The following is a 23,968-nucleotide window of genomic DNA, read 5'->3' on the forward strand; positions in this document are numbered from 1 at the left end:
TTGGAGGGGAATGGGATTGGGGGGAAAAAGAATAGTTATGCAACACCTTATATGTACCCCAAAATGATGCCATTAAAAAAAATTTCAATTTGTCTCACAAAAAAAAACTAACCCTCAAATGGTTATCACAACAGAAATATTAAAAAACCTGAAAAATTGGTTCGTCATTATGACATAAAATGGGTTAAGCATTACACCAGTGTTTCCCAACTCCGATCCTCAAGGCACCTCAACAGGTCACGTTTTCAGGATTTCCTCAGTGTTGCACAGGTGATGTAATAATGGTCAGGGCTTCAGACATTGCCACAGGTGTTCTCACCATAGGATATCCAGCAAACATGACCTGTTGGGGTCCTTGAGGACTGGAGTTGGGGACCCCTGCATTACACAGTGCCCCTACAAATAAATGACATGTTTGGCTAATGCAGTACAGCAAGACGCCCATTGTAACCACTCTCCCACTCCGGACAAGACATGAAGATCATGAAAATGGGACTTTCCTGTAATAACTCAGAATTATAAATCATCTTTATTTGTATAGCGCCAACTTATTCCGCAGCGCATTCTCTCAAAGTATACGAAAACGGGTTTCCGAAACTGGAGAAGCCAATTAAAAGAAGTCTTCTACTATTTCTAAAATTCCTTTGAAGCACAAATCCCCAGACTAAAAGCCGACCTGGTTTCGGATAACCCATGTAAAAGACCCAACTGAATTGATGAGAACTATTCTTGGGAAAGCTGTAAAGAAAAGAGTAAGAAGACAGCAAAAAAAAATGGATAGATCAACTAAATATATCAAGAAGGATTGGAAGAGTCTGAAGACCCAAACATAGCATTCTGGAGAAGCGCTATATGGACACCAGGCAGCAATCGAAGAATTTCTTTAAAATTAGAAAACATGGCTGGTTTCCTACAGCTAGAGCTCCACTGTTGCCCATGGGCTGTTTGGCTACCAGGGCTCTGATGTGGGCAAATACATATCAGTATGTGATGAATTCAGTAAAAAGAGTAGCATACACAGATGTGGAAAGTGGGGAGGAAGAATAGGGTAGAGAGAGCTGGAGAAATTATGCAGATACCCCATAAAGCCTCCTTATAGTCTCAAACAGCCGACTACGGTGGCTACAAGTTCATAGGCTTAACGTTCTATCTTTTGGATAGAGAATAGTAATAATTATACCCAAAACATCAAAGATGTTCCAAAGTGTATTATATTTGACCCCTGTATCAATAACTAATGTGAGACTTTCTGGACTGTCTTACATTCAGTCACAAACCTAAAGTGAAGAGGAGATGCTTGGGAAACTTCATCTATACAGTACCCAATACAGCATTCTTGGATGAGGAATTCGACAGGTTGGTTTGTGAACGCGCTTATGTAGCGAGACATTTTCCGCCTGAGGGCAAGTGGTTGAGCACGTAACGCTTGAATCAAGATCCTGACAAAAACTTAAGGAAAGCGCCGTTTATACCACAGTCCGACAAATGTCTTCTATAATGAAGACAGAAATTACAACAACCAAACTACAAGATAAAAAAAAAACAGCCATCTGTGAACATAAAGTAGAAAAAATTAATTTAAAAGGAACGCTATCTAGTGTCGGGCTATAGAGGGCAATGACAGACTAAAGACCCATTTAGAGACAGCAATTATCACTCAAAAGCCATTGTTTTTTCTGTATCTGGTTTGGAAACAGGTTGATTCAACTAATTTTGAGGTGTTGAATTGAGTGGAAGAATTGGATTCTATCACGTCACATTTCTCAGATACAAAGGACTATTACATAGACAATAATACAGTATTGCCAAATATGGTCTGGTTTTAAATACAAAAAAAATAACTCAGAACTCAATGTTTTTCTGGTAATGTATTTGTGAAGGAAACTCAAAAACTACCGATATGCTGTGGTAAGAATTGAGAGAAGTGCTTCATGCAGATTACAACAAACACTAAACAGCAGTACAGATATAGGCTCATGTCGGTAACCTTCCTGCTCAACTACATTCTTCTGCCATCTAGTGATCATTTTTAGATCTTCATCCACTGTGTATTACATTCAAATAAAGAGTTTAGCTTAGTCACTGATTTAATTTTATATAATTAATTCACCAGAAAATGAGCACAAACACAAAAATCTTTTTTTTTTTTTTTAATTGAAAAAAATCTAAAATTACATAAAAACCTTACTTGATACATCATTTTTTAATGATAAACTGACTCTTCGCCCAAAAATCCATAAGAATTGATCTATCGCACACCAGATGCAAAAATGCTGTTGAGCAGTGTAAACTGTTGTGTCTAAAAGGGCGGCCATCGTGCACTATTCGTTCATTATTCACTAAAAGCTAAAAGTCAGTGATGAGCCTCATCAGCGCCGCGCACTGAGTTCTCAGCGTGATACCAGCTGATAGCATTCTTTCAGCTGATATCCAGAACGGACCTCTCAGCGATAGCTCCAAGAACAAAGCAGCTCCTGCTGTTCTCGGTGCTGTCAGCTCAGCAGGCTACCAGCTGACAGCTCAGAGAACAAAGCAGCTGTTTGCATATACAAAAGCAGTTCTCGAAACTGTCAACGGTATCCTGCTCTGCCTGCATTTAACTCTTAAGTAGCTAATTAGCTACTTAATAGTTATACAAAGATTATCGCTCAAAATTGTCAAGCTGTCGTTTAAACGTTTTTGAGTGATCATCTTTCAATGTAAATGGGCCTTCAAAACACCACAGATTCCATGCGTTATGCAGCACGTTGCTTGGACCTTCATTGAGTACATGCCTCCATACTGTTTGCTGAGGTAGAGTCAAAGAGTTCAGAAATAAGAGTTTAAAAAAAAAAAAAACCCAACTTGGTTTGTAGCCTACCCCAGTCAGTGATATCATTTTTCCATCTACAGAGTGTACTTCTGGCTACTCAAAAAACGACCCAAGTAACCGCGTGCGACAGAATTTTGGATTAAAGACACATCTGCTCAAATCGAAAAGCAGGATGCACGAGATTACACCTGGGGGTTAGTATGTTAATCAAATTTTGGAGCTGGGTATATAGAAGCCAATCTCCATTTGAGAATGAAGACAGGGCTGACAAAGGTCGCAAAGTCGATGAGACCATAACGCTCTTAATCCTCAAACCTAAAGACGGAGAAGAGCCAAATAAAAAGGCGCAACCCATACCTGGACTAAAGTGTGATTACCTATCAAGGGGGTAAGAGGGCCATATTTTAAAAAAAGCACCCAACCGCAAAGCATAATATCCCACAAAGACATCCATGTTTTAGACCAGGACGGTAACTCAGAGTGGCAGTTGGTAAGAAGGGGCAGGGTGGGGGACGGGGGGGGGGGGGGGGGGGGTCAGCCATAGAGATAAAGCAAGCACATTTATCTCTCAATAGACAGCAGGCTGTTCTCCCCGCATGTTTATACTAGGCAGGAGACAACAATATAATCTACTGGTAGCCCCTATGAGAACACTGGTCTCTGTAAACTCATGCAGGACCTTTTACATGCAAATGAAGATGATAAAGTGTTAATGTCATTAACACTTTATGAAAATAGATCCCTAAATCTTTCAATGGTTTAAAGGATTATCTTTGCGTGTAAAAGGGCCTTTAACGTTCAGACCATGCTTTAAAGAGGACAATATTGAATTATTCAAATTCAATGATAATCAAGCATAGTGGTAAATAATTTTTCTACTTTTGTAAGTTATTTTATGTATATACAATGCATAAAGGTTACAACTTGCATCACAAAAGTATAAAGCCTTGTTTAGACAACGATTATCGCTCAAAAAATCCTTTAAGCGATAATCATCGTGTGCTTTTTTACAGTGCAAGGCGATTGCTTAAACGTTGAGTGATCACTTTGCGCTCCGAGCGAGGAATGCAGAAGACAAGAGGGGCCGCTTGTCTTCTGCATCCAGCTGTTCCCCGCTCGGAGCGCACGACTGTTTATACAGCCGAACGCTCTGAGCGTGGGATGAACACAGCTGAACTTGTTTTCTTCATACCCCGCCTGTCTTCAGGGAGAGGGATACAGCTGAAACAATAGTATCAGCTATATCCCGCTGTGAATTCCTGATAACTGATCTTCTAGCATGCTGAAAGATAAGTGATCAGCGACTGCTTAAAGGGGTTGTCCCGCGAAAGCAAGTGGGTCTATACACTTCTGCATGGCCATATTAATGCACTTTGCAATGTACATCGTGCATTAATTATGAGCCATACAGAAGTTATTAGAAGTTATTCACTTACCTGTTCCGTTGCTAGCGTCCTCGTCTCCATGGTGCCGTCTAATTTTCAGCGTCTAATCGCCAGATTAGACGCGCTTGCGCAGTCCGGGTCTTCTTTTCTGAATGGGGCCGCTCGTGCCGGAGAGCGGCTCCGTGTAGCTCCGCCCCGTCACGTGCCGATTCCAGCCAATCAGGAGGCTGGAATCGGCAATGGACCGCACAGAAGAGCTGCGGTCCACCGAGGGAGAAGATCCTAGCAGCCATCTTCAAACGGTAAGTAAGAAGTCACCGGAGCGCGGGGATTCAGGTAAGCGCTGTGCGGATTTTTTTTTAGGTCCCTGCATCGGGTTTGCCTCGCGCCGAACGGGGGGCTGTTGAAAAAAAAAAAACCCCGTTTCGGCGCGGGACAACCCCTTTAACGAAAACTGCACGATGTCAGTGCAGTTAGACAACGTTCATCACTCAAAAGGCTTTGAGCGATTTTTGGAGTAAAAATCATTGTGTCTAAAAGGGCCTTAAAGATAGCAAGTTGCCCCCCATAATTGGCTACACATCATTAGCCAAGAGGTTACAGCTTACAGTTTACCAGGAATATCTCTGCAAAGTCGACTCTGAACCAGCAACCAGGGAAGCCAAACAGTGCGAAGATTATCTTCTTCAGTATGGCACCTCCTCATCCCATCACCAAAGGTTCAACTGATTCTGTCACTTCTAGGGGTTCAACTGATATGACACATTCTCATTCTGTCTTAAAAGCTTCCAAAACTTCCAATTTGACTTGAGAATATGGGACTTCAGAGTGTCTAAAAGAGGGCATAAGACAAGCGCCATTTCTAAGCCCAAACATCTGCTCTAACAAGCAAATAGCTCACAGCGAAAAAAACAGTAGCCTTTATTGTAACAACTTGTTAACTTTGACAAGAAGCCAGTCCTTTTAATTTCACGATGAATTTATTTGCATGTTTTCCCTGTGCACCTACGTTGCTGGCCTGTAAAGCACAAAAGCATTCCAAATGGCTTCGAACATGGCGACATCCATGCTTTTATCTGGAGGCGCAGTACGGTTGCTAAGCAAAAGTTCAAGGACGATCTGCAATAAATGATTCAATCCACGCAGGTCTCCCACCACCTCTTGCTTTACTTGCCATTTGCTCAATAGATATACAGCAACACTGATCAATAAAAGGGCTACATAATGGTTACTTCATACCCACAGCAGTGAAGCGAAACATTATTATAAGTGCATTGAAGAGCAGACCTGGAAGCATTTAGGGAACATGTCCTACTAAATGTATTTTCTGGACAGTCTATGTGCGCTAGTTTCTTCAAGACTGCAATTCTACTCTTCAGGCACTTGCTACAATACACACAATCTAGTCACTTGAGACGGTTGAGGGAAAGAAGGGTTAAAAATAAATTAAAAAGTTACAACAAACATCATCCACTGGCCAAATAGGAAATGTCAATGCACAATGTTTAGGTGCGATCTCCGACGATGTAACATTGCCCTGACAGATTTCATACTAACGGAGACTTCTGGATATCACATGACTATTTATCACAAATGTATAAGAGTTCAGCAATTTCTTGCACCATCAACCTTCCTGGCTGGCAATTATGAAGGCCTCTCTAGACAGCTTAGAAAAACATCTGGAATGGGGGGGGGGCCTAACAAAAAAAAAAAAAAGTCTACAAATGCACTAAACCTATAAGTAGCAGGTGCCTCAATTTTAACAAAACATTAGTTTAAGACTAAGGTCATGAAAGAATGGCTTAAAGGGGTTGTCCCACAAAAGCCAGTGGGGTTAAGCACTTTTGTATGGCCATAATAACCCCTTAGTGACCGGGCTTTTTTGCTTTTTTCCATTTTTGTTTTTTCCTACTCCCTTTTAAAAAATCGTAGCTCTTTATTTTTGCGGGACGAGTTGTATTTTTCAATGGCACTATTTATTGTACCATATAATGTACTGAAATTTTTTTTAAAGATTCTTAGAGGAGAGAAATGGGGAAAAAAACGACATTCCACCATCTTTCGGTGCGTCCTGTTTCTATGGCGCACAAATTGCAACAAAAACGACCTGATATTTTTATTCTATGGGTCAGTATGATTACTACGATACCAAACTTCTATAGTATTGTGTTTGCTGTAGTACTTGTATTTTTTTTTTTTAAGATATTTAATTTTTTTCAATTATTTTCTGCGGTCATTTTGTGCGTGCGATAACTTTTATTTTTCTGCCGACGGGATGTCCTGTAGTTTCCAATAGTATCAATTTTGAATATATACGACTTTTTGGTCGCTTTTTATTGTGTTTTTTCTGGGAGACAGGGTAACTAAAAAAATGCATTTCTGGAGTTTATTTTTTTTTCCGGACGACGTTCACCGTGCAGAAAAATTAATGCACTACCTTGATAGATCGGACTTTTACGGACGCGGCAATATCAAATACATATTTTTATTTTATGATTTAGATTTTTTAATAATAGATATGGCAAAAGGGGGGTGATTTAAACTTTTATAACTTTTTTTTTTTACAATTTAAAAAACTTGATTGATCTTTTTTTTTACTTTACTGTCCCCTGGGGGACTTTAAAATGCGATGCGTTGATCGCTCCTGCAGTATGACATAATCCTAAAGCATTACGTCATACTGCTCTTTTACAGGCAGTCTATGAAGCCACCCTGTGTGGATGGCTTGATAGGCAGTCTGCTAAGGCAGCCCTGGGGCCATTCATTAGTGGGGGATGCAGAAGACAAACAGGGCCACTTGTCTTCTGCATCCAGCTGTTCCCCACTCAGAGCACCCAGCTGTTATACAGCTGAGCACTCCGAGCAGGGGGTGCAGAAGACAAGCGGGGCTTCCAGCTGTTCTCTGCTCGGAGCACCTGGCTGTTAATTAACTGAGCGCTCCGAGCGGGGTATGAAGAACGCAGCTGGACCGCTCTGTTCTTCATACCCAGCCTGTCATCAGGGAGCGGAATACAGATGAAACAAAAGTACCAGCTGTATCCCACTGTGAATTCCTGACAAGCCTCATCGTCAGCATGCTGAAAGACAACGATGAGCAACAGCTTAACAAAAGCGGCACCACAGCTTAACAAAAGACTGCTTTTGAGCAATAATCGTTGTCTAAATGGGCCTTAACCCCTTAATGACTCGGCCCTTTTTTTTTGCCCCCCCTTTTCGTTTTTTCCTTCCCCCCTTTAAATAAAAAAAATCATAACTCCTTTATTTATCCATCGACGTTGCTGTATGAGGGCTTGTCTTTTGCGGGACAAGTTGTAGTTTTTAATGGTGCTATTTAAAGTACCATATAATGTACTGAAAAACTTTTAAAAAATTATAAGTGGAGTAAAATAAAAACTACATTCCACCATCTTTCAGTGCGTCTTGTTTCTACGGCACACAAACTGCAACAAAAACAACATAACTTTATTCTATGGGTCGGTACGATTACTACGATACCAAACTTGTATAGGTTTTTTTTTATTTTTTTACTATAACTGCAATCATTTTGTACGCGCAATAACTATTTTTCCGTCGATGTAGTTGAACAAGGGCTCATTTTTTGCGGGATGTCCTGTAGTTACCGTTAGTACCGGAAAACATACGACTTTTTGATTGCTTTTTATTGCATTTTTTCTGGGAAACAGGGTAACTGAAAAAGTGAATTTCTGGCGTGCTTTATTATTATTTTTTTTTTTTCGGACGACGTTCACCGTGCGGGAAAAATGATGCGTTACTTTGATAGGTCGGACTTTTGCAGATGCGGCGATACCAAATATGCATTTTTATTTTATGATTTAGATTTTTTAATAATAGATATGGCAAAAGGGGGGTGATTTAAACTTATAACTTTTTTTTTTTCACAATTAATAAAACTTTATTGATTTTTTTTTACTTTACTTTAAAGTCCCCCTGGGGGACTACAAGCAGCGATGTTTTGATCGCTCCTGCAGTATGATGTAATGCTATAGCATTACGTCATACTGCTATTTGACAGGCAGTCTATCAAGCCACCCCACGGGGATGGCTTGATAGGCAGTCTGCTAAGGCAGCCCTGGGGCTTTTCAAAAGGCCCCCGGCTTCCACGCTTTCACCGCGGGGGCGCCGTGCGGGACCCCTGAACATCGGGAGATTTTAATGCCGCTGTCAAAATTGAGTGTTAATAGCCGGCTATTGCCAGCGGGTATCAGCTGTAATAAACAGCCGATGAGGCCCTACGACCTCTCTGCATAATACCCCGACGCTCCAGGACGTAAATGTACGTCCTGGAGCGGGAAGGGGTTAAGTCACCTGACGGCAGACAATTGTGAGTGACGGATTGCCCAGATACATGTATAGCATATTAGCAGAAAAAGGTGTTGAGAACTACCTAATGTTTATCAGTAGGCTAAGGATATGTTCAAACTAATGCCTTCATAACTCATGTCTTGTGCAACAAATAAAAACTGCTAAAGACAAACCTATTAACTTGTAATGGAATCATCAAGGTTTTCGCCTTTTTGATGGACAGAATTGTACTGAATGCTGCAGCACTCTTACCATCAGCGGCAATGGAACCCCCTCCCCCCCAAACTGTCCAAGTGCAGATGTGAACAGAGCTTTACACACATTATCTATCTATACCCATCTCAAGTTTTTGAAGAGTTTATCAACCCTTTATGTAGACGATTAAAAATAAATACATAAAATCAAACTAATCAAGGGGAGTTTGAAACACACACTGAAAAACCTCAAGGGTAAGGACTAGAGATGAGCGAACATACTCGTTCGAGTATTAGCATGTTCGAGATGCTCGTTACTAGAGGCGAGCACCACGCGATGTTCGAGTTACTTTCACTTTCATCTCTGAGACGTTAGCGCGCTTTTCTGGCCAATAGAAAGACAGGGAAGGCATTACAACTTCATCCTGTGACGTTCAAGCCCTATACCACCCCCCTGCAGTGAGTGGCTGGCGAGATCAGGTGTCACCCGAGTATATAAATCGGCCCCTCCCGCGGCTCGCCACAGATGCATTCTGACATAGCTCAGGGAAAGTGCTGCTGATGCCGGAGCTGCTATAGGGAGAGGGTTAGGAGTTATTTTAGGCTTCAAGAACCCCAACGGTCAATCTTAGGGCCACATCTGACCATGTGCAGTACTGTTGAGGCTGCTTTTTGCAGTGTTGCACTTTTTTTTTTTTTTTGTATATCGGCCGTGCAGAGCATTGCGTCCTCAGTCTGCAGTAATTTTACATAGTATAGGGCCAGTAGTGCTGAGGCAGGGACAGTGAAAAAGGTGAAAGACGTATACTGTCTATATAAGCAGTGGGCTTTTCCAAAAAAATTTGGGAAAAAACATTCTATTTGGGCTGCCTGTGACCGTCCTGAGTGTACTGCGTCTCTGCTGGGGATAGTAGTCCTAATTAATACGCAGCTAGCTAAGTGTTACAGCAGGCTTGCGCAAAATTCTTTCCTGGCTCTGCGGTGGCCGTTATATCACCGCTGTCATCCTGTCCAGAGGGAAACAGTCTGCAGTAATTTTACATAGTCCAGGGCCAGTAGTGGTGAGGCAGGGACAGTGAAAGATATACTGTCTATATGGGCAGTGGGCTTTTCCAAAAAAATTTGGGAAAAAGTTTCTATTTGGGTTGCCTATGACCGTCCTCACTGTACTGCGTCTGTGCTGGAGGTAGTAGTCCTAATTCATACGCAGCCAGCTAAGTGTTACAGCAGGCTTGCGCAAAATTCTTTCCTGGCTCTGCTGTGCGTTCCGTAAGCGAAGTCAGCCTCCAACCACAGGCCAATAAGCGGCACATTTAACTACAGCGTTCTGTTTCTGCACTACTGGTAATACAGCATGCTGAGGGGTAGGGGTAGGCCTAGAGGACGTGGACGCGGGTGAGGACGCCAGGAAGTCAGGGTGTGGGCACAGGCCGAGCTCCTGATCCAGGTGTATCGCAGCCGACTGCTGCGGGATTAGGAGAGAGGCACGTTTCTGGCGTCCCCACATTCATCTCAAAATTAATGGGTCCACGCGGTAGACCTTTATTAGAAAATGTGAGTAAAAGAAATGAAAAAGGAGGGTGGAGCAAGACCCAGTGAGGGTAGTGGAATATTTATGGAGTACAAAGAGTTTTCAATGATTGAGTATTTTGAATGGTGGAGGTGCTGCCAACCAGATGACGCTCCACCAGTGTGGGCGTAAGTGTAGCGAAAAGAATGTGAAAAGAACTGGTATGGAGGCGCAACACTCTAAGCTACTAGAAGATGTAGATCAAAGTCCAATGTGTGATGGTGAAAGCACTTCTTTTTCATTATTTTTTCAGAAATTAAAAACCAGCAATGGAATACGCGTTTCGGGGAAGAACCCCTTCGTCAGTTCGGCTGGATAGGACAACAGGATGCCTAGGGGTGACACGATTCCAAAGATGTATAGAATGTGTCGGAGGTCCTGTGTGCAGGAGGACAGGGGAGAAAAAAGGACGATGACGATGAGACACAGTTGTCTATCACTCAGGTAGTAGTAATTGCAATAAGTCCGAGGGAGGAGCGCACAGAGGATTCGGAGGAAGAGCAGCAGGACGATGAGGTGACTGACCCCACCTGGTTTGCTACGCCTACTGAGGACAGGTCTTCAGAGGGGGAGGCAAGTGCAGCAGCAGGGCAGGTTGGAAGAGCAGTGCGGTGGCCAGGGGTAGAGGCAGGGCCAGACCGAATAATCCACCAACTGTTTCCCAAAGCGCCCCCACGCGCCATGCCACCCTGCAGAGGCAGAGGTGCTCAAAGGTCTGGCAGTTTTTCACTGAGAGTGCAGACGACCGACGAACAGTGGTGTGCAACCTTTGTCACGCCAAGATCAGCCGGGGAGCCACCACCACAAGCCTCACCACCACCAGCATGCGCAGACATATGATGGCCAAGCACCCCACAAGGTGGGACGAAGACCGTTCACCGCCTCCGGTTTGCACCACTGCCTCTCCCCCTGTGCCCCAACCTGCCACTGAGATCCAACCCCCCTCTCAGGACACAGGCACTACCGTCTCCTGGCCTGCACCCACACCCTCACCTCCGATGTGCTCGGCCCCATCCACCAATGTCTCTCAGCGCACCGTCCAGCCGTCGCTAGCGCAAGTGTTGGAGCGCAAGCGCAAGTACGCCGCCACGCACCTGCACGCTCAAGCGTTAAACGTGCACATAGCCAAATTGATCAGCCTGGAGATGCTGCCGTATAGGCTTGTGGAAACGGAGGCTTTCAAAAGGTACGATGGCGGCGGCGGCCCCGCGCTACTCAGTTCCCAGTCGCCACTACTTTTCCCGATGTGCCGTCCCAGCCCTGCACGACCACGTCTCCCGCAACATTGTACGCGCCCTCACCAACACGGTTACTGCCAAGGTCCACTTTACAAAGGACAGGTGGACAAGCACAGGCGGGCAGGGCCACTATATCTCCCTGACGGCACATTGGGTGAATTTAGTGGAGGCTGGGACAAAGTCAGAGCCGGGGACCGCTCACGTCGTACCCACCCCCAGAATTGCGGGCCCCAGCTCGGTGGTGGTATCTGCGGCGGTGTATGCTTCCTCCACTAAACCACCCTCCTCCTCCTCCTCCTCCTACGCAACCTCTGTCTCGCAATCAAGATGTGTCAGCAGCAACACGTCGCCAGCAGTCGGTGTCGCACGGCACGACAGCACAGCGGTGGGCAAGCGTCAGCAGGCCGTGCTGAAACTACTCAGCTTAGGAGAGAAGAGGCACACAGCCCACGAACTGCTGCAGGGTCTGACAGAGCAGACCGACCGACCGCTGGCTTGCGCTGCTGAGCCTCCAACCGGGCATGGTCGTGTGTGACAACGGCTGTAACCTGGTGGCGGCTCTGCAGCCTCACACACGTGCCATGCCTGGCCCACGTCTTTAATTTGGGGTTCAGCGCTTTCTGAAAAGCTACCCACGCTTGTCAGACCTGCTCGGAAAGGTGCGCCGGCTCTGCGCACATTTCCCCAAGTCCCACACGGACGCTGCCACCCTGCGCACCCTGCAACATCAGTTTAATCTGCCAGTGCACCGACTGCTGTGCAACGTGCCCACACGGTGGAACTCTACGCTCCACATGTTGGCCAGGCTCTATGAGCAGCGTAGAGCTATAGTGGAATACCAACTCCAACATGGGCGGCGCAGTGGGAGTCAGCCTCCTCAATTCTTTACAGAAGAGTGGGCCTGGTTGGCAGACATCTGCCAGGTCCTTCGAAACTTTGAGGAGTCTACCCAGATGCTGAGCGGGGATGCTGCAATCATTAGCGTCACCATTCCTCTGCTATGCCTCTTGAGAAGTTCCCTGCAAAGCATAAAGGCAGACGCTTTGCGCTCGGAAACAGAGGCGGGGGAAGACAATATGTCGCTGGATAGTCAGAGCACCCTCCTGTCTATATCTCAGCACGTTGAGGAGGAGGAGGAGCCTGAGGAGGATGAGGGGGAGGGGGAAGAGACAGCTAGGCCCACTGCTGAGGGTAACCATGCTGCTTGCCTGTCATCCTTTCCGCGTGTATGGCCGGAGGAGGAGGATCCTGAAAGTGATCTTCCTAGTGAGGACAGCCATGTGTTGCGTACAGGTACCCTGGTACCGTGTAACGCGAGGATGCCTTTCTCATGACCCTCGCGTTACACGCATTCTGGCCACTACGGATTACTGGGTGTACACACTGCTCGACCCACGGTATAAGGAGAACCTATCCACTCTCATACCCGAAGAGGAAAGGGGTTCGAGAGTGATGCTATACCACAGGACCCTGGCGGACAAACTGATGGTAAAATTCCCATTCGACAGCGCTAGTGGCCGAAGGCGCAGTTCCGAGGGCCAGGTAGCAGGGGAGGCGCGGAGATCAGGCAGCATGTACAGCACAGGCAGGGGAACACTCTCTAAGGCCTTTGACAGCTTTCTGGCTCCCCAGCAAGACTGTCACCGCTGAGTCGGCGGGAGCACTGTAAAAGGATGGTGAGGGAGTACGTAGCCGATCGCACGACCATCCTCCGTGACGCCTCTGCCCCCTACAACTACTGGGTGTCGAAGCTGGACACGTGGCCTGAACTCGCGCTGTATGCCCTGGAGGTGCTTGCTTGTCCTGCGGCTAGCGTCTTGTCGGAGAGGGTGTTTAGTGCGGCTGGGGGAATCATCACAGATAAGCGTACCCGCCTGTCAACCGACAGGCTTACACTCATCAAGATGAACAAAGCCTGGATTTCCCCAGACTTCTGTTCTCCACCAGCGGACAGCAGCGATACCTAAGCAATACGTGGGCTGCACCCGCGGATGGAAGCATCGTTCTCTATCACCATCAAAAACGGGGACATTTCTGCTTCATCAATCTGTGTATTATATTCATCCTCCTCCTCCTGCTCCTCCTCCTGAAACCTGACGTAATCACGCCGAACGGGCAATTTTTCTTAGGCCCACAAGGCTCACTCATATAATTTTTGTAAACAATTTTTATACATTTCAATGCTCATTAAAGCGTTGAAACTTGCACCTGAACCAATTTTTTTATTTTAACTGGGCTGCCTCCAGGCCTAGTTACAAATTAAGCCACATTAACCAAAGCGATTAATGGGTTTCACCTGCCCTCTTGGTTGGGCATGGGCAATTTTTCTGAGGTACATTAGTACTGTTGGTACACCAATTTTTTGGGGCCCTCGCCTACAGTGTAATCCAATTAATTTTTTGCCCACCTGCATTAAAGCTGACGTTACATCAGCTGTGCTGGGCACTGTAATGGGATATATTTATGTACCGCCGGTGGCTTCCTGGGACCCACCCATGCTGTCGGTCCACATGGACTTCCCATTAGGGAGATGTACATGCCTGTATAAAAAACTCGAGCCTGACTGGGGCATGCAGTTTGGGCCAAAGCCTACCTGTATTTAATCAGACGTTAGCTCTGCTGTCCAGGGCACTGCAATGGGATATATTTTTGTACCGCCAGTGGGTTCCAGGCAGCCACCCATGCTGTCGGTCCACACGGACATCACATTAGGGAGTTGTACCTGCCTGTGTCTATGTATTAAAAACCCCGGTCTGACTGGGGCATGTAGTGTGGGCCGAAGCCCACCTGTATTTTATCTGACGTTACCTCAGCTGTGCAGGGCAATGCAATGGGATATATTTATGTACCGCCGGTGGCTTCCTGGCACCCACCCATGCTGTCGGTCCACACGGAGTTGTAACTGCATGTGTCCACTTCTAAAGAACCCCAGTCTGACTGGGGCATGCAGTGTGGGCCGAAGCCAACCTGCATTTAACATGACATTACCTCAGCTGTGATGGGCACTGCAATGGGATTTATTTATGTACAGCCGGTGGGTTCCAGGGAGCCACCCATGCTGTGGGTGCACACGGAATTCCCATTGCGAAGTTGTACCTGCCTGTGACTATTTATAAAAAACCCCGGTCTGACTGGGGCATGCAGACACCTTGACAGAATGAATAGTGTGTGGCACATAGGTTCCCCATTGCTATGCCCACGTGTGTAGCTCCTGATGGAGGTGGCACAGGATTGGATTTCTCATTGCTTCTGTACAGCATTGTGGGCTATCGCCCCGCCCCTTTTAAAGAGGGTCGCTGCCTAGCCATGCCAACCCTGTGCAGTGTGTGCCTGCGGTTCCTCCTCATGGCAGATGCACTTATAAATAGACATGAAGGTGGTGTGGCATGAGGGCAGCTGAAGGCTGCGCAGGGACACTTTGGTGTGCGCTGTGGACACCGGGTCGTTTGGGGGGGGGGGTTGGGCAGCATGTAACCCAGGAGAAGTGGCAGCGGAGTGTCATGCAGGCAGTGATTGTGCTTTGTTGGAGGTAGTGTGGTGCTTAGCTAAGGTATGCATTGCTAATGAGGGCTTTTCAGAAGTAAAAATTGTTGGGAGGGGGGGGCACTCTTGCTGCTATTGTGGCTTAATAGTGGGACCTGGGAACTTGAGATGCAGCCCAACATGTAGCCCCTCGCCTGCCCTATCCGTTTCTGTGTCGTTCCCATCACTTTCTTGAATTGCCCAGATTTTTACAAATGGAAACCTTAGCGAGCATCGGCGATATACAAAAATGCTCGGGTCGCCCATTGACTTCAATGGGGTTCGTTATTCGAAACGAACCCTCCAGCATCGCGAAATTTTCGTCCCGAGTAACGAGCACCCGAGCATTTTGGTGCTCGCTCATCTCTAGTAAGGACTAAAATATCAAACTTCTGAAAAAATGTGTCCTTGACAAAGTACTAAAACTTTTAATCAAGTTTAAAAAAAAAAAACAAACACATTAATATAGCTAGTCAGAGCGCCACCTAGTCAGCCTGCCCTAGTAACTGGGTAAATAACCAGGGGAGGTAAAATACTACGTATATACCGGCGTATAAGGCGACGGGGCGTATAAGACGACCCCCCAACTGTCACCTTATATGCCGGTATTCAGTGGAGAAAAAAAAAAAAAATTTATTACTCACCTCCCCCGGCGTCCTGTCGCGCTCCGGCAGGATGTCGCTCGCTCCGGCAGGCTGTCGCTCGCTCCTCGTCCCCGCCGCAGCATAGCTTTCTGAATGTGGGGCTTGAAATCCCCGCTTCCAGAAAGCTAATACACACGCCGGCAGCCATGACATCATTGAATGGCTGTGATTGGCTAAAGCACACGTGGCTTCAGCCAATCACACTATTCAATGACATCATTGAATGGGTGTGATTGCTAACACGTGCGCCTTCAGCCAATCACAGCCATTCAATGATGTCATTGAATAGTGTGATTGGCTGAAGCCACGTGTGCTTTAGCCAATCACAGCCATTCAATGCTGTCATGGCTGCCGGCGTGTGTCTTAGCTTTCTGGAAGCGGGGATTTCAAGCCCCGCATTCAGAAAGCTATGCTGCGGCGGGGACGAGGAGCGAGCGACAGCCTGCCGGAGCGCGACAGGACGCCGTGGGAGGTGAGTAAAAAAAACTTTTTTTTTTACACTTTTTTTTTTTTGTATTACCGGCGCATAAGACGACCCCCGACTGCAGAGCAGATTTTTCGGGGTTCAAAAGTCGTCTTATACGCCGGTATATACGGTATATAAAAAGAGGGACAAGGGACTCTCAAGTCAGTAATAACTGTTTGAAATTCAGAGACTCGAAAAGAAAATTGGGCTATAAATCAAACCAAGAGCATCCATCGCATTAATGATGCAACCTAATGCCTACAGAGAACCCAGTCTGGAAAACACTGGGCAATGTTAATATTTATACCCATTGAAAGTAATTAATCACAAAGTAAGAGACTTAGAAAGAAATAATTAAACATGGTTTCAATGCATTTCCCCACTCTTTAGTGGGTTCAACAGGGAACCGTACAAACCAAATACTCAAGGGGGAAAAATAAACATTTCTACATCAGACCAAGCCAAAAATCATCCATCCATTCACTGACATGGCACAATATGAAAATAAACAGTCTTCACATTTCTATCAATTCAAAACAAGGCGATGTGGACAGACTAGCCATTACCAGCCCTGTGAATAGTTCCCCCCCCCCGCCCGACGACAGCAATAGTCCCCCCCCGCCCCGCCCCAGCACTAGTCCCCCCCCGCCCCGCCCCAGCAATAGTTGCCCCCCCCCAACCCCGCCGACGACAGCAATAGTCGCCCCCCCCCCAACCCCGCCGACGACAGCAATAGTCGCCCCCCCCCCAACCCCGCCGACGACAGCAATAGTCGCCCCCCCCCAACCCCGCCGACGACAGCAATAGTCGCCCCCCCCCCCAACCCCGCCGACGACAGCAATAGTCGCCCCCCCCCCCAACCCCGCCGACGACAGCAATAGTCGCCCCCCCCCCCAACCCCGCCGACGACAGCAATAGTCGCCCCCCCCCCCAACCCCGCCGACGACAGCAATAGTCGCCCCCCCCCCAACCCCGCCGACGACAGCAATAGTCGCCCCCCCCCCAACCCCGCCGACGACAGCAATAGTCGCCCCCCCCCCCCCGCCGACGACAGCAATAGTCGCCCCCCCCCCAACCCCGCCGACGACAGCAATAGTCGCCCCCCCCCCCCCCCGCCGACGACAGCAATAGTCGCCCCCCCCCCCCCCAACGACGACAGCAATAGTCGCCCCCCCCCCCCAACGACAGCAATAGTCGCCCCCCCCCCAACCCCGCCGACGACAGCAATAGTCGCCCCCCCTCCAACCCCGCCGACGACAGCAATAGTCGCCCCCCCCCCAACCCCGCCGACGACAGCAATAGTCGCCCCCCCCCAACCCCGCCGACGACAGCAATAGTCGCCCCCCCCCAACCCCGCCGACGACAGCAATAGTCGCCCCCCCCCAACCCCGCCGACGACAGCAATAGTCGCCCCCCCCCCAACCCCGCCGACGACAGCAATAGTCGCCCCCCCCCCAACCCCGCCGACGACAGCAATAGTCGCCCCCCCCCCCCAACCCCGCCGACGACAGCAATAGTGGCCCCCCCCCCCCAACCCCGCCGACGACAGCAATAGTGGCCCCCCCCCCCCAACCCCGCCGACGACAGCAATAGTCGCCCCCCCCCACCCCGCCGACGACAGCAATAGTCGCCCCCCCCCCCCACCCCGCCGACGACAGCAATAGTCGCCCCCCCCCCACCCCGCCGACGACAGCAATAGTCGCCCCCCCCCCCACCCCGCCGACGACAGCAATAGTCGCCCCCACCCCCACCCCGCCGACGACAGCAATAGTCGCCCCCCCCCAACCCCGCCGACGACAGCAATAGTCGCCCCCCCCCAACCCCGCCGACGACAGCAATAGTCGCCCCCCCCCAACCCCGCCTACGACAGCAATAGTCGCCGCCCCCCCCAACCCCACCGACGACAGCAATAGTCGCCGCCCCCCCCCAACCCCACCGACGACAGCAATAGTCGCCGCCCCCCCCCGACGACAGCAATAGTCGCCGCCCCCCCCCCCCGACCCCACCGACGACAGCAATAGTCGCCGCCCCCCCCCCCGACCCCACCGACGACAGCAATAGTCGCCGCCCCCCCCCCCGACCCCACCGACGACAGCAATAGTTGCCCCCCCCCCCCGACCCCACCGACGACAGCAATAGTTGCCCCCCCCCCCCCGACCCCACCGACGACAGCAATAGTTGCCCCCCCCCCCCAACGATAGCAATAGTCCCCCCCCCCCCCCAACCCCACCGACGATAGCAATAGTTCCCCCCAACCCATATACCGTAAGACGCACCCCCTACTTCCCACCCAAAATTCTGAGAGGGGGGGGGGGGAAATTTACACAAAAATAACCCCTAACTACACTACACCTTAAAAAAAAACTAACACCAATACTCCCCTACCGCCGACGTTGCGGTGAGCTTGCGGGTCCCCGTCACTCCTGCAGGCTGCCGCGATGTCCTCTGTGTCGGCAGAGCATTTCTTTCTGGAAGCAGGGCTTGAATTCCCTGCCTCCAGCAAAGATAACGCTCTGATTGGCTAGCCAGCGCCAGCCAATGAAAGCCGGCGCTGGGTTAACCAATCACAGCCATTCAATGACATCTCTTAATGACGGCTTCTACCATCCCAGCGGTAGGTAAGTATTAGACCCCCCAGTGTGATTACCAGCAGGGAGCTGCGGCACCCCGGTTGGGAATCACTGAGAATACCAGCCTCTGTGTCGGATTGGCGGTCGGGGTTGGTATTCAAAAATACCGGCCTGTAATATGGCCGGTAAAAAAAATAATAAAATACCGGAACAGGCCTGGCAGGCAAAACACCGGCCGGGTGGCAACCCTAGCTGCATCGCTGTCATCTGATGCCCCCCAGTCCGGCAGAATTTTATTTTTAAGAGGACCACTCCAGCAGATACAGTTTTCTAGCCTTGCCGTCCCACCTGATTGTCACGTTGCACTCAGAGGGCTCCCTTGGGTATTTCAGCCCCTTCCCCGCACTGCAGCCCCCTGTCTGATGCTCATCAGCCACCACCTTGATGGCCGACATGGGTCCAGGAAGGAGCACTGTAGGGGGACCAGGAGGAGAGTAAGAAATTTATCTGATTACAATAGAACAAAAGACGACACATTTCTGCGCCGGACCATCACCTTCATCTGGCGGTTTCGTGGCTGTCAGATATAAGGTGCCAGTCGGGAGCAGAAATGTGTCATTTTTTTGTTCTATTGTAATCAAAATGTATTGCTTACTCCCCTCCTGGTCCCCCTACAGTGCCAGAACTCCTTCCTGGACCCGTGTCTACCTCAAGGTGGTGGCTGATAAGTATCAGACATTATAACTATATATATATATATAAAAAGCTGAAAGCCCTCACTGACTCGCCAAAAGTTCTCCAACTTCCCGATATCGTAGAAACATGTTTTGGCACGAGCATAGATTATCTTCAAAATAGGAAAAGTAATTGGGTCCCAACTCGATTATTCAATTCTAGCGCAAAAGAATTGGCGTCGAAATTTTACGTGCGGAATGTAATTTCTTAACTTTCCGGTGTCATAGAAACGGGAAATTTGGCACGAGCATTGATTATGTCATAAATAGGAAAAGTTAATGGGTCCCAACTCGATTATTCAATTCTATGCGCAAAAGAATTAGTGTCCAAATTTTATGTACGTAATCTAATTCTCTCACTTCCTGATGTCATTTTATATGAAGGAAACGTCGCATGGTTACCTCCACGTGGTGTTTCCTGGGTAACGCAGAGAACTATGCAAAATGGTGAACATATGTTTTTCCTCAGTATCTCTAAAGTAACCACGACTTCATAAGACTTTCCGTGTGAACACCAGATAAACACCAGTACCAAATTAACTCGGGCGAAGCCGGGTATATTAGCTAGTATATATATATATATATATATATATATATATATATATATATATATATATATATATATATATATATATATATATATAATGCAGGTGAGCTGGGATCTCCTCTATTATACCTGCGTGACAGGAGCGCCCCCACTGCAGGCAGTTTCCGTGGTAGATTAACTGCATCGCACAGACTAAGAATCAGACTAGTTTCATGCAGCATAACCCAATTAAGGTCGGGCTCACATGGGTGGATTCTAATTGTGAAATCTGCGATTGGCGTCCACTGCAAAACACAGGAATTGAAAAGCATGTACTTTCGCTTTTTCACTCATACTCGCGGATACGAACTGCGTATTACACCAGCGGAGGAAAAAAAAACAAAACCACAGCATATTCAATTAACATGGCGTACGGGCTGCGGTTACACAAATCATCGCTAAGCAACGGTCCAGGAAATATAAACAAAAAAGATGTACTGTGCATGACTGACAGCAAGCCGCAGGGTCGCAGGCCTAAATCTGAAGTCACATGACCATCTGGGAGGCGGTTTGAAATTGAGACAAGAAGGCAGTGGAGTGGCCCTTTAATCTAGCTGTCTGATTGGAGGGCAAGACGCCATGTATCTAACAGAAGAGCGAAGTGCAAATATATGGAACCCTCCATGTAGAGCCCCTCTGGGGAGGCCCCCGGTAATACTGTCCCCAGGACCCACACACCGGAGGGACCCCCAACACCTCCCACCATGCAGCGCCCCATGCGTCCCCTCAGCCCCACTGCCCGCTCTCCTCCCCGCAGCCCCCTCTCACCCGGTCCTTCATCCTCCAGCTCTGCGCCAGGGACTTGCAGCCTTCAATCTTCTCGCAGTGCCGCTTCTTCATGAAGGCGGCTGGCAGCCCCCAGTCGCTGAGTTCTGTCTCCTCGTCATCCCCGAGGCCAAGCACCGGGCTCTGAAGATCCATCCCGAAGCGCCGGTCACTCCCTCCCCCCACAACACCGAACACAGAGAACACCTCAGCTCAGCGATACGGACGCCGCCATATTGGGAGGGTCCAGCATGCACTGCGGAAAAGGCGGCCGGCGAGGGACAAACAACGTGTGAGTGGATTGCACAATCTTCATTATACTTCTCCCTCAGAATATAGAAGCCTCTTTTGCTTTAAGTCAGTTTTATTTTATTTTTTTTGCAATTGGCCTTTATAAATGTAACTAACTGATATACCCGGCTTCACCCGAGTTATATATATATATATACTAGCTGATATACCCGGCTTCGCCCGAGTTATATATATATATATATATATATATATATATATATATATATATATATATATATATATATATATATAGACTAGCTGATATACCCGGCTTCGCCCGAGATATATATATATATATATATATATATATATATATATATATATATATACTAGCTGATATACCCAGCTTCGCCCGAGTTTTATATATATATATATATATATATATATATATACTATCTGATATACCCGGCTTCGCCCGAGTTATATATATATATATATATATATATATATATATATATATATATATATATATATATATATATATATATATATACTAGCTGATATACCCGGCTTCGCCCGAGTTAATTTGGTACTGGTGTTTATCTGGTGTTCACATGGAAAATCTTATGAAGTCGTGGTTACTTTAGAGATACCGGAAAAACATATGTTCACCATTTTGCATAGTTCTCTGCGTTACCCAGGAAACACCACGTGGAGGTAACCATGCGACGTTTCCTTTATATAAAATGACATCAGGAAGTGAGAGAATTAGATTACGTACATAAAATTTGGACACTAATTCTTTTGCGCTTAGAATTGAATAATCGAGTTAGGACCCATTAGCTTTTCCTATTTATGACATAATCAATGCTCGTGCCAAATTTCCCGCTTCTATGACACCGGAAAGTGAAAAAAGTACATTCTGCATGTAAAATTTCGACGCCAATTCTTTTGCACTAGAATTGAATAATCGAGTTGGGACCTATTAACTTTTCCTATTTATAACATAATCAATGCCCGTGCCAAATTTCATATTTCTATCACATTGGGAAGTGAGAGATTTAGATTATGTATGTAAAATTTGGACGCTAATTCTTTTGCGCATAGAATTGAATAATCGAGTTGGGACCCATTAGCTTTTCCTATTTATGACATAATCAATGCTCGTGCCAAATTTCCTGTTTCTATGACACCGGAAAGTGAGAAAATTACATTCCGCACGTAAAATTTGGACGCTAATTCTTTTGCGCATGGAATTGAATAATGGAGTTGGGACCCATTAGCTTTTCCTATTTATGACATAATCAATGCTCGTGCCAAATTTCCCGTTTCTATGACACCGGAAAGTGAGAAAATTACATTCCGCACGTAAAATTTGGACGCTAATTCTTTTGCGCATAGAATTGAATAATCGAGTTGGGACCCATTAGCTTTTCCTATTTATGACATAATCAATGCTCGTGCCAAATTTCCCGTTTCTATGACACCGGAAAGTGAGAAAATTACATTCCGCACGTAAAATTTGGACGCTAATTCTTTTGCGCATAGAATTGAATAATCGAGTTGGGACCCATTAGCTTTTCCTATTTATGACATAATCAACGCTCGTGCCAAATTTCCCGTTTCTATGACACCGGAAAGTGAGAAAATTAGATTCCGTACGTAAAATTTGGACGCTAATTCTTTTGCGCATAGAATTGAATAATCGAGTTGGGACCCATTAGCTTTTCCTACTTATGACATAATAAATGCTCGTGCCAAATTTCCCGTTTCTATGACACCGGAAAGTGAGAAAATTACATTCCGCACGTAAAATTTGCACGCTAATTCTTTTGCGCATGGAATTGAATAATGGAGTTGGGACCCATTCGCTTTTCCTATTTATGACATAATCAATGCTCGTGCCAAATTTCCCGTTTCTATGACACCGGAAAGTGAGAAAATTACATTCCGCACGTAAAATTTGGACGCTAATTCTTTTGCGCATAGAATTGAATAATCGAGTTGGGACCCATTAGCTTTTCCTATTTATGACATAATCAACGCTCGTGCCAAATTTCCCGTTTCTATGACACCGGAAAGTGAGAAAATTAGATTCCGTACGTAAAATTTGGACGCTAATTCTTTTGCGCATAGAATTGAATAATCGAGTTGGGACCCATTAGCGTTTCCTGTTTATGACATAATCAATGCTCGTGCCAAATTTCCCGTTTCTATGACACCAGAAAGTGAGAAAATTACATTCCGCACGTAAAATTTGGACGCTAATTCTTTTGCGCATAGAATTGAATAATCGAGTTGGGACCCATTAGCTTTTCCTACTTATGACATAATAAATGCTCGTGCCAAATTTCCCGTTTCTATGACACCGGAAAGTGAGAAAATTACATTCCGCACGTAAAATTTAGACGCCAATTCTTTTGCGCTAGAATTAAATAATCAAGTTTGGACCCATTTGCTTTTCCTATTTATGACATAATCAATGCTCGTGCCAAATTTCCCGTTTCTATGACACCGGAAAGTGAGAAAATTACATTCTGCACGTAAAATTTGGACGCTAATTCTTTTGCGCATAGAATTGAATAATCGAGTTGGGACCCATTAGCTTTTCCTTTTTATGACATAATCAATGCTCGTGCCAAATTTCACGTTTTTATGACATTGGGAAGTGAGAGATTTAGTTTATGTACGTAAAATTTTGACGCCAATTCTTTTGCGCTAGAATTGAATAATCGAGTTGGGACCCAATTTCTTTTCCTATTTTGGAGATAATCTATGCTTGCGCCAAATTTCATGTTTCTACGACATCGGGAAGTTGGAGAACTTTTGGCGAGTCAGTCAGTCAGTGAGTGAGTGAGTGAGTGAGTGAGTGAGTGAGTCAGTGAGGGCTTTCAGCTTTATATATATAGATAGGCCTTATCTATTACT

General features: G+C 46.7%; 1 protein-coding gene across 2 annotated transcripts in view; it reads right to left on the reverse strand.

The window, feature by feature from the left end:
* The window catches only part of RPTOR (regulatory associated protein of MTOR complex 1), a 412,277-nt gene extending 391,229 nt beyond the window's left edge, over window positions 1–21,048 (reverse strand). For both annotated transcript variants that reach the window (XM_066587408.1, XM_066587407.1), the window contains exon 1: window positions 20,813–21,048. In XM_066587408.1, the coding sequence (XP_066443505.1) occupies window positions 20,813–20,965 (153 nt within the window). In that variant the 5' untranslated portion in view covers window positions 20,966–21,048. The remainder of the gene's footprint in view (window positions 1–20,812) is intronic.
* Between the last annotated feature and the right edge of the window lie 2,920 nt (window positions 21,049–23,968).

Source organism: Eleutherodactylus coqui, chromosome 13, assembly GCF_035609145.1.
Source record: "Eleutherodactylus coqui strain aEleCoq1 chromosome 13, aEleCoq1.hap1, whole genome shotgun sequence".
Taxonomy (NCBI): Eukaryota; Metazoa; Chordata; class Amphibia; order Anura; family Eleutherodactylidae; genus Eleutherodactylus; species Eleutherodactylus coqui.